Below are 10,308 nucleotides of genomic sequence, written 5' to 3'. Positions count from 1 at the left end.
TCCTGCTGATGGCAGAGGCGCACGCATTCTTCTTGCTTCTTCCAAGAGGACTTCCTCAACCCATGCTCTCCAGCCCTTCTCCTCAAACATACCAATCTCTCTCGCTTAGGGAACTGCAAGCTTCAGTCTCACCTCTTCACTGGCTCCTTCCGTCAAGCACACAGCTCACTTAACCTGGAACACCCTTTCCACTCTGCTCTCCACCTTCCTCAAGCTAACAACCTCTGCTTCCTTCCCTTTGTTTCAAAATCTTTAAATGCAGCGCAAAGGAAAACAAACACTTATAAAGCCTACTATAAGCAAGATACTACAAATGTTATTTAATTTCACGACCTTGCATGTGTTATCATCCCCATTTTACAGATTAGGAAACTGAGGCTCAGAGACATTATATAACTTGCAGAGGTCTCAACCAATAAACAGCCAGGAGTTACCCAACTCTAAAGCCTGTGCTGCACTCACTCTGCCCTCTTCACGGACACTGCTCTCCTAGAGGTTGCTCATGTCCCAAGAGTCAACTCCAAGGACGCCTTGGTCCCCACTCTTCTTGTCCTCTGTTCACTTCAGTGCTCCCCTCTCCAGGGTCCCCTCCTGTCTCTGACCTCTTTTACCACCTCTCTTGCATGTGCTTGTTCCCCTGAGACCTGCAGTTAGTTTTTTCAATCTACACTGTTCTTCGCAATCTCATTCCCCACCTCTCTCCTGATTTTCAGACCCATACTAGACGGGATATTTCGCAGACACTTCAAATTCAGCAGATCCCAAGAGAATTCATTTCCTGGGAGCCCCCCACCCCACTCCCATGGATCTCTCAGGCCCAGATCTTCTGTCTTTCAGCTATTCCAAGTCCAGGACTCTGCACTACCCTATGGGATGCGAGGTACCATCACAGTCTGCCTGGCTGGTAGATGGTCTCAGGAAGCCCTGGGTTCATCTGCCTTCCATAGACAGGAGCCCAAAAGGGGGAAGAGGAAGGAGGAACTATCTAAAGAAGATTCTTTCTCAGGAGGTGTGGAGACACAGGACTCAGCAAGGATAGGACTCCCACAGGCCTGTCAGCAGTACCGGCCGCTCTGTGGCTAAAAGTTAAGAGTCCAATAAAATTTAGCTCTCCTTGGATTAAATATTTCTACTTTATATAATTATCCTGTTTAAAATGTGGTATGTGCTTTATTCCTCCCTGCCCCAGGTTGCTTTTGAGAATAATTCCAGAAGTGGAATTCCTATTTTCTCCAGCCCTGTTCTTCCTGCTTAATCCTTACCAATGGTGCCATTGATCCACTCCTGACATCTCCAACTCCTTCCTTCCCTCAATTTCACAAAAAAATCTGTCAATTCTACTTCTGCGTGACTCTAGCCTACTGGTTTTAAACTTTCTATTTTAACAGCAGAAACATTTTTTTCCATAAAAATCTTATGCAGAACCTCGATGTATAAAAGAGAAACAAGCTGTTACACTTGAAAATACAGGAAGGAGCATAACGTCCCCCCCACTCCCCCACCCCCTCCGGCTTGTCCCAAGGCCCCTCTGAGGAGACCTAGGGAGTTTCAGAAACTACTGGAACATCACAGCTCTGCTCACTGGCCATCCCCACTGCCCTCACTGAGCTCACTCCCACCTAGATCACTGCAGCAGCTCCTGCCTGGTCTCCCTACTCACCCCCCATGCTTCGAACACTGCCTTGAGTCCATGCTGCCCAGATTTTTCTAGCAAATGGCCCCAACAGCAGGAAAGCGGTCTGGGGGTAAGAAGAGGATGACTCAAGCTCAGAATTTATCTTAATCACTGGCCACTACCACTTCTAGTATCCTGAGGCTTCGAGTCCTGTCCTCCTACCACGCCTATCCCTAAGCATACAAGCACTCTGGCTGCAAGTGCTGCTCTACACAACCACCTGGGCTTTTCCAAGACATCAGCTAATCACATCATTCCCAGCTCCCCATTACTTACAAGATAAAAATCCAAATTCCTTATTTTAGCATTCAAGGAATTTTACAGGCAGGGCTCTCCTTCCCAACTGGGGCATGTGGTTCCAGAGAAACAGAGGAAGCCACAGGACATTATGATACATCTTACCTAATGGTAAGTAATTTAAAAATATTATGTTTATATTAACAGAGAAGTATTATGGTATTAAAATGCAACACCTGCATGAATTCTTAAGGCAAAACACAGGACTTTAAAGAAATGTGTGTGCAGTGGGACATTCCCCACTTTATTCTCAGACCCTCTCCACCTCAAGTACCAAGTTACTCCCCTTGGTAATCAGGTGAAGTCTGAAGGAATACTCCCCATTTTTCAGATGAGGAAACATGCTCAGAAAGATTAAGTAATCTGCTCAGGGTCACACAATTTGTAAGTGGTTAAGCTGGACTTCTACCCCTGTAGTCCGCCTTCACAGTCCTGCTCCTAACCACTATCCACACTGCCCTCTCAAACCCATGAGAATGGTCTTCACTTCCACAAAGAAACATGCTTCTCTTTGTTATCTTTTTCTGAAACATGGGGCTCTCTTAGTCCATCACTCACTTTTCCCCCTTTGATAGACATGGATATTGAGAATTCTCCCAACGTGCACGTGCGATCAGAAATGGCAGGTGAATTTGCTCCCATATCATGGAGGTGACAGGGAGGAGTGAGGATAGATAAGGAGGACAGGCCCCTTCTAAAAGGCAGTGGCATCTCAGCTCAAGTCCACTGAATGCCTCACAAAACGAGCCTAGTGCTGCTAGATAATCCAAATTTCCAAGAGACGCTGAAGATCCAGATTTTAATTGTAATCTCTTGATTTTAAAATGTTAGCATCAAATTCCAAATTTTTCTAAAACTCTGTACAGGCAGAAGGAACATATCTGTGGGCTAACAGTTTATGATTAGCTGTGCTGCTCGCTCCTCTTTGCTCCTGTGGTACCCTACGCCCAGGACCTCCACCCTACTCCACCTACTCGTTCTTAGAGGTGCAGTTCAAATGGCAATTCTTTCGATTCTCTGTCTTAACACTTGCCCCACTGTATAGCCACTGTCATGTCATCTTCCTACTAGACCATGAGCTCCTTATGGGCAGAAATTGTATCTTATTCATTTGTGTGTCCCCAGCGCACAGTAAAGGATCACAGTAGCTATCTCCTGAACCGAGCTGCAATGCTCCCACAAAACAGGCCTTACTGGGGAGTTCTGTCCTGGGAGCTTGCCCTGCACCCAGCCTGCCTCCATCCACAGGCCCAGGCTTCCCTCACCTTAAGGATGTCCTTAATGATCTTCTTCTCATCATGGAATCGTGCCTTCAACTCCTCCACATAGAACTTGAATAAGTCCAGAGGGGTGGAGCCTGCGGGGAAGGGAGGGAGGGGGGCCTGGCGGGCGGCAGCTTCCCAAGGTTTGAGGGTGGGGTTGAGGACAGAACCAGGGAGTGGGAGTGCAGAGAGGCTGGCAGGGCAGAAAGCCAGGCTAGAGGAGGGGGAGCCCAGCTGCCTTACCCGGCTGGCCCAGCATGTTGGCAAAGCGGACATCAGTGCTGACCGCTGGGTACAGCTCCATCCATGTGGACATAGAGTGCAGCTGCCCTGTCTCGTGCAGCTCATCCAGGAAGGTCTAAGCAGGGAGAGGCCAGTTACAGGGAGAGTGAGAAAGGGAGGGAGGCAGAGCCAAAGACTGGGGAAGAAGACAAGAGCTGGCAGAGAGAGGCAGGGACAACCCAGATGGAGGAAATGCAGGCAAGAGGCAGAGATGAAGAGATACAGATGGGGAGGCAGAGAGCAATATGAAAGCAGAGAGTGTAAAACAGAAGGGGACAGACTTAAAAGGAAAATGAGCCGGACCAGGAAGCAAAGAAGCGGAAACTTGCCTGCAGCATTATCTTCCCATGACTTAGTTTCAACTTCCCAAATGTGTTACAGCCAGGTAACCCCCACCACTACCAATACCAATGCCACCTCCAAGCTGGGGGACAAGCTAGCTATGCCTGTCTGGCTCCCCAGTGAAGGGAAATAAACTTGGCCTAGCTGGCGAGCCACGCTTGTAGGGCGCTCTCTGCTGGCAGTTTCTGGGTGGTGCAGACTAGGTGTCTAGTCTCCCTAGAGGAGCACAGCCCAAGGTTGAGGGGACACAGCGGGAGCAAAAGTGCAGGCACAGAGGGACCTTGTGGAGCTGCGACAGGGCTGGGCATAGAGAAAGCAGTGGGACTGGCCGAGAAGAGGCAGGGCATGGGTGAAGAGGTGACGGTCTGGGGCAGAGCTGAGCTCTGATCCAGAGGGCAGCAAAGCTACCTGAAAAGCCTCCCGGTTCTTGCGCTGCTGGCGCCGCTCCCGAAGCCGGGCCCTCTCCCGCTCCTCCTCCTCCTCCCTCTCCAAAGCACGGATGTGCTCCTCAAAGCAGATCAGCGCATCTTCCTTGTCCATATCTAACCGCAGGGAGGAGGCTCAGTGGGCACCGCACCAGTGGGACACCCTCTCAGACCCAGAACCCCCAGTGCTTCAAAGATGCTGCCCCTGTAGGTGCTGGGGACACCCAGGGTGGTGGGGTTAGGGGAGCAGGGGACTCTGCAGGAGAAGCTATTGGAATGATGGTTCTTGAGGAGGGTTCCTTGATTATATGAGAAAAAATGAGAAGTATTCAGCTCTTGTGAATTTGGTAACTAGAAGTCATCATACGAAATCAGTTATCTCAGGATCTGAGATTTCATTTTTTATGGGACTGGGAATCAATCAGGCTTTGATATGACTTCAGAAGGTGAATATCTGAAGATACTGCCTGTGATGATAGGCCAACAGCAGCTTATTGCAACATGTGTGACCACTTAAGGCCCACCCTACCAAGCAATTTAAGACCATATTCACATGAGCTATAAAAATCATCTCCAAGTCTTCTGATTCCTACCCCAGTGCTCTTCCCCCAAGGACACACATTGTCCAGGTCAACAGCGGACCCTGGAGGGAGAAAGGAGGTGTCCTGAAGCACTCTGGGATCTCCAGAGTCCAGAGAGGTTCTGGGCTGAGGAAGTGCTGGGGACTCCTAGACATCCAGGAGGGCAAGAGGTGCAGGGGAGTGGTTTGAGGCTGGTGCTAGGGGTCAGTGAGGAAACGGGAAGGGACAGGAAGGAGTGGAGACCCAGGCTTACTCTGTAGCTGATGGTCCTGAGCAAAGCTGGGGTTATCCATGAGGTACTGCTGGGCCTGGGACCATGTGGTTTGGAAGTTGACGCTACTCATCCCATCCAGGATGCTCTTCAGGGCCTGGATGTTGCGGCGCCGGAGCTGCTTGGCCTGTTCCTAGGGAGCCACAGGGTCAGGGTGAGGCAGGGCAGGCTGGAGCTACTCAAGTGGGCCTGGGTAGAGGAATACCTGGGGAAAGGCAGGCAGTCTGGGGACTCTGGGATGGCCAGACTCGAGGCCTTCATGTCCCCGGAAAGGGGAAGGAAACAGCTTACAGACCAAGCCCTCAGAGACCTTCCTGTTCTCCCACACCCAGAGCTGTAGGCCCAAAGCATAAATGGGGGATGTGTAGGTGCCACACCAGCTTCTGAGTAAGGAGCTGCGACCCTGGGGGCAGCAAGAAGGGAATGGCTGGGTCCACAAGGAAGCAAAGACATGGAAGGTCTTAGATGAGACTATGACTGATGGATCCAGCCCAGTGACTGTTACCTTCTCCTTCTTGGCCAGGAAGAAAAGGACATCATCATAAACCTCTTTTCGATCCCTCTCGGGGACCACAGCCCAGACCTCCAGCTCCCCAAAGGTCTGTTCTGCCCGCCTGTGGAGCATATGGGCCGTGAGTAGGCAGGCAGAGAACAGAGACTGGGCCCACAGGTTCTCAGGGTTCCCAGGCCCCACCCCAGCCCGGCCCCCTGACCGGTAGCGGGTGGTGGAGGTCATGCGCTCATGCTGCTCCAAGAAATGCTGCAAGGTCTGCTTGGCCTCCTTGGCTTTTAGCCGGGCCTCTTCCTTCTCCTCCTTCTCCCGCTGCGCCTTGTAGGCATTGAATGCCTGCTTTTTCTCACTCAGTTTGGGCAAGGCACTGGGGTGGACAGGGTGGGAGTGGGATGGGGACAGAGGAGTCAGCCTGAACCACGCTGCACAGCCCACAAAGCAGGGTCATGGCACACTGGGGACAGGTCTCATAGAACTAACAAGTGTCCATGCATGGGCACAGCAGGTTGCAGGGGCTCCAAGGGCACAGGGAGGCAAGGCAGGTAGGTCTCTGGGAAGTGGGGAGGGTTAAGAAGCAGTGAGGGGACAAGACGGGGCTCTAAGACACTGCTAACACTGGGCCCTTTTGCTTTGGGGCTCTCAAGTTGCCGTCAGGCCCCTGCCCTATCCAGCCCCCTGTTTCCCCAATTAATTCAATTCAAATCAATTCAATTCAACAAGCATTTATTGAATGTCTCATGTCAGATCCCTTTCCCCTCCTTCTCCTGGAGGCTCTCCAGCTTCTGTTTCCCAGCACACTCACCCATCTACCACTCTCCTCACTCTGGCCCCCTTGGGGTTTCCTGGGGAATCCCTGGCTCAGCTGCCCCCATGAACAAGGTCTGGAGGGCCTGCCCAGACCTACCTGTAACGGGGGTCGGTGACCACCATCTTCATGGCCTGTTCCCACGAAGCATTGGAGGGGACAGCCTGGAATGGAGCAGGCGGGGGTCATGGGGCCTGCCCATCTCTTGCCCCCTCCAGGCCTACCCTGGGAGCCCCACTCTCAGCACCTTATCCCTCAGCAGCTCCTTGAAGGCCTGCTTTGCCTTCTCCCGATTGCTCCAACTGAGGCCAGACCTCTCCAGTTCTGGCTTTGATTCCTCTTCCTCCTGCTGTGGTGGCTGACGCTGTCCAGCAGAACTGGGGGGCAAAGGGGACTCAGCCACAGCGTCCCCCAGTCCCTATAGCTTTCAGTGCCCTGCATGATCAGGACACTCCCCCTTGCTCCCCAGGGAAGCCATTTTCTGCTCCTCAGAGGTTATGCCCAGATCTTCACACCCTTCCCGAGAAACCTGGCAGAGGTCAAGGGTTGAACCCAGCTGAGAGCCTGAGGCCAGTGTCTGGAATGCCGTGGGGGGCAGCCCTCACCTGCTGGGGCCCTCCTCTGGCTGCTGCAGGAACCCCTGCTCCAGAGGCTGGGCAGCCTCTGACACATCGCAATCTTCACTCCCACCTGGCTCAGGTTCTAGGAGGCCCGTGGGCACCAAGGTGGGGCCAGGTGGCACAGGTGGGGGGTCAGGCTGTGGCTGAGAAGGCTGAGGCTGTAGTGTCCGTGGCTGCTGCCGTTTCCTGCAGGTGAGCCGGAAGGGCAGTGTCCAGTAGAGCAGGGATAGAGGTGGTCAGGGGCTGGCTGGTCTTTCTATCCTGTGAAGGACTGGGGCCAGAGCAGACCACTCCACAAGGAGACTGAGAGCTGGCTCTTCCTCCCACAGAGTAGGGATCATGGGGAGAGGCCACTCCCACCCCTTAGGTGGCCCCAGGTACGGGTGGATAGGTAGGCAAGGTGGGCAAGTCACTCACCCTGCAGCCTCTTGTTTGACTAGAGCTGCAACAGGAAAAGATAACATGGTTATAGGGTAGCAAGGGCCACACCCAGAGCCCCTGCCTGGGCCCACCCCCTCCTCACCCTCCAGGTCATCCAGGTCCTTGGGCCGGGTCCAGCGGGACTCCTTACTCTGGTTGTTATAGTAGTAAGGTTTGCCTGTGTCCGACTTGTACTCTTTCCAGGGACACTGGGATAGCAGGAGCTGTAAGAGGACGGGCCAGGGAACATCAGTGGGCTGGGCATACCTTCCAGCCACAGTTGGGGGAGCTAAGGGGACCCAGTGAGTAGGGGACACAGGAGTGTTTAGCGACCACCGGGCCTGGCTCAACGTGGGGGAAGGTGGACTTCCTGAGATCCTAGGGAGGTCGGGGAATGGTCAGGGATCTTGGGATCAGAGGAACCACGTGTATGGTTAGTGACTCAGGGGAAGCCAAGGATATGGAAGGGTCAGGGCAGCTGAAAGGAAGGGACAGAAAGCCCCACTCAGGACCTCTGCCTTGGACTTGAGCACGCTGGGCTTCTCCCACACGGACTGCTTGTCGTCAGCATTGTAGTAGTAGATGCGCCCATCAGGGGCCACATGCTCACTCCACAGGGCCCTCTAGGGGAGGGGAGGGTGCACAGAATGGTGGTCAAGGCCCCTTTCCCAAAGCCTCTTCTCCTCACCCCAAAAATTTAACGATTAGCACCCCTTTTCAGCCTTTCTACCCAGAGACCCCTGAGCTGAAAGAACTCACCGGAGGGCCCGTCCCAGCCACAGCAGCTAGAAAAGAAGCCAAAGGAAACATATTAAGTCCTTGCTCCAACCCCTATCTGATCCCCATCTATTCCTCCCTTATTCCATCCCCAATAAATATCCCCTGGTCCCATCAACATCCCAGGATCCCTGGCATCCCAACAGGCATGATCCGGGGTGGGCTCTAGTCCAATGGTCCCCTCTCCCCCCCAACCTCCGAGCCTGGGGGGAACAGACCCCCAGAAGACTCACAGCTGGCGGTGTCCGCACCTGGAGCCGTCTGCCGAAGAAAGAGGAGGGGGAAGGGTTGGGGCCAAGCCCAGTGGCCCCCAAGACCCAGGCCATGGGGGATGAAGAAGCAGGCCAGGCCAGGATCCAAGTATCCTGCTCCCAGGGATCTCTGCTCCCTAAGAGGCTTCCCCTGCCCTCTGGGGTCATGGCTCTAAGACCCCAGAGGGAAATTGCACAGCAGCTCTTTTCTTCGTTTTCAAGTGAGAGTATTTTGTTGAGTAAACCTCCGTGGCACATCTTTTCCACAGTGAATACCAAATGCCACATCGTACCCAGACTCTACTACACTGAACAACAGCACAAGAAGGTACAGAGAGATCCCCAGGTACTGCTGCTTCCTCCAGAAACACAGAAGATGAAGAGGAAATTGTATTCAAGTGTCCACAGTGCTAACTCTGTGAGGGTAAGCAGTGTCTGGCATGAGTGTGTTTCCTTAAGGGAGCTGGGCATAGCAGGGGGAGTAAAAAGAGAGAATGTATGTGCCTTTGGGAAGGAGTGAGAAACTAGAAGAGCTGAGTACATGGCTGGACTGGAGAGGAGGACTCAGTGTGGGGAGTGCAGCTGGGCCGAGGGTGGATGCGATAAGAAGAGGGAAAGAATGGAAGCCATGTCTCTGTTCTCCAAGTCAGGCCCACTGGGCTGCAGGGCAGAACCTACTTCCTGTCCTCTCAGTGCTTACCGCTGCGGTGACAGGCACCGCTGGCATCAGCATCCCTGGCATCATGGGTGGTACCATTCCTGGTATCTATGGATACAAAGAAGACAAAAACCAGCTAGCGAGGTGAAGGTAAGCACAGGCTGTGAAGGGTCCTGAGAGATCCTGTCGGGGCTGTGACCCTCACATGGGCGCCTCCACAGGCAATCCCCAGGCTCTGGGCTCTTAGCCGAGCCTCAGACTGTCCTCCAGCCATTCAGCAGACAAATCCACCTGGGCCTGGCCCTACATTCCCTCCCTCCCCACCCCAGCTTCTCAAGTCCAGATATCCACCCTCACCTCTACCCGCAGCTAAAATGACAAGGGTTTTCTGAGGCCCTGGTACAGGGGAGAGGATTACCTGTGTGAGTGGTGGTGGCGCCCCTATTGGTGGAAGCATTGGGGGCATGATGCCAGGTGGCATGGGGGGGATGGCCGGTGGTCTCTGACTCATCGGGGGGAGCCCCATTGGAGGAAAAGGTGGGGGGATTCCTGGAGGAGGCATCTGAAAATGAGGAAAGGAAGAGATCCTGAGCAGAGAAGACACTGCTTTGCACCTGTCAGGAAAGAGCCACTCGGCTCCCACCCCAACCCTCCACCCTGGCTCTGAGACAATTCCAAGGTTTCGGTTTGAGAGGCATGAAATCGCCTCCCTCCTCACCACTGAGACTGATAACAGGGGGTCCCTCTGGGTATAACGGGCAAGCATGAAGCTTCTTGAGGCAGGGAAGGGAGAGGGAAAAGGGAGGTGGAACTGCCACCAGACTGCAACTGGAAGGCTCCACTGCTTCAATGCCTGTCCCCAAAGAGGCCTTTCAGATGCAGGGCCAGACGCAGGGGTCCAGTCCCAAATCCCCCAGTCCCCTGCCTCCTACCTCTTTTTCCCTAGTTTGATGACCACCAGTTGCTATTCCACCCTGACTTTTTTGTATAAAAAAGTATAAAGAATACTTTTGTATAAAGAATACAGACAAGGGGAATTCCCTGATAATTCCCTGATAATCCCTGATAATCAGGACTCGGCACTTTCACTGCTGAGGGTGCGGGTTCAATCCCTGGTCGGGACTGAGATCC

General features: G+C 53.3%; 1 protein-coding gene across 1 annotated transcript in view; it reads right to left on the bottom strand.

Moving 5' to 3' along the window:
- PRPF40B (pre-mRNA processing factor 40B) overlaps positions 1-10,308 on the bottom strand; it is a 21,117-nt gene that overhangs the window by 3,709 nt on the left and 7,100 nt on the right. Inside the window, exons 3-18 of the mRNA XM_007452271.1 lie at positions 9,596-9,739; positions 9,220-9,285; positions 8,502-8,529; positions 8,251-8,276; positions 8,004-8,114; positions 7,595-7,715; positions 7,489-7,513; positions 7,057-7,257; positions 6,699-6,828; positions 6,551-6,615; positions 5,849-6,013; positions 5,641-5,749; positions 5,118-5,268; positions 4,267-4,400; positions 3,478-3,592; positions 3,238-3,329 (exon numbers count right to left, since the gene is read on the bottom strand). Coding sequence (XP_007452333.1) covers positions 3,238-3,329; positions 3,478-3,592; positions 4,267-4,400; positions 5,118-5,268; positions 5,641-5,749; positions 5,849-6,013; positions 6,551-6,615; positions 6,699-6,828; positions 7,057-7,257; positions 7,489-7,513; positions 7,595-7,715; positions 8,004-8,114; positions 8,251-8,276; positions 8,502-8,529; positions 9,220-9,285; positions 9,596-9,739 — 1,683 coding nt within the window. The remainder of the gene's footprint in view (positions 1-3,237; positions 3,330-3,477; positions 3,593-4,266; positions 4,401-5,117; positions 5,269-5,640; positions 5,750-5,848; positions 6,014-6,550; positions 6,616-6,698; positions 6,829-7,056; positions 7,258-7,488; positions 7,514-7,594; positions 7,716-8,003; positions 8,115-8,250; positions 8,277-8,501; positions 8,530-9,219; positions 9,286-9,595; positions 9,740-10,308) is intronic.

This window comes from Lipotes vexillifer, unplaced genomic scaffold (genome assembly GCF_000442215.2).
Source record: "Lipotes vexillifer unplaced genomic scaffold, Lipotes_vexillifer_v1.1 scaffold422, whole genome shotgun sequence".
Lineage (NCBI taxonomy): Eukaryota > Metazoa > Chordata > Mammalia > Artiodactyla > Lipotidae > Lipotes > Lipotes vexillifer.
The sequence above is the reverse complement of the archived record's forward strand: the minus strand, read 5'-3'. Positions and strand labels throughout refer to the sequence as shown.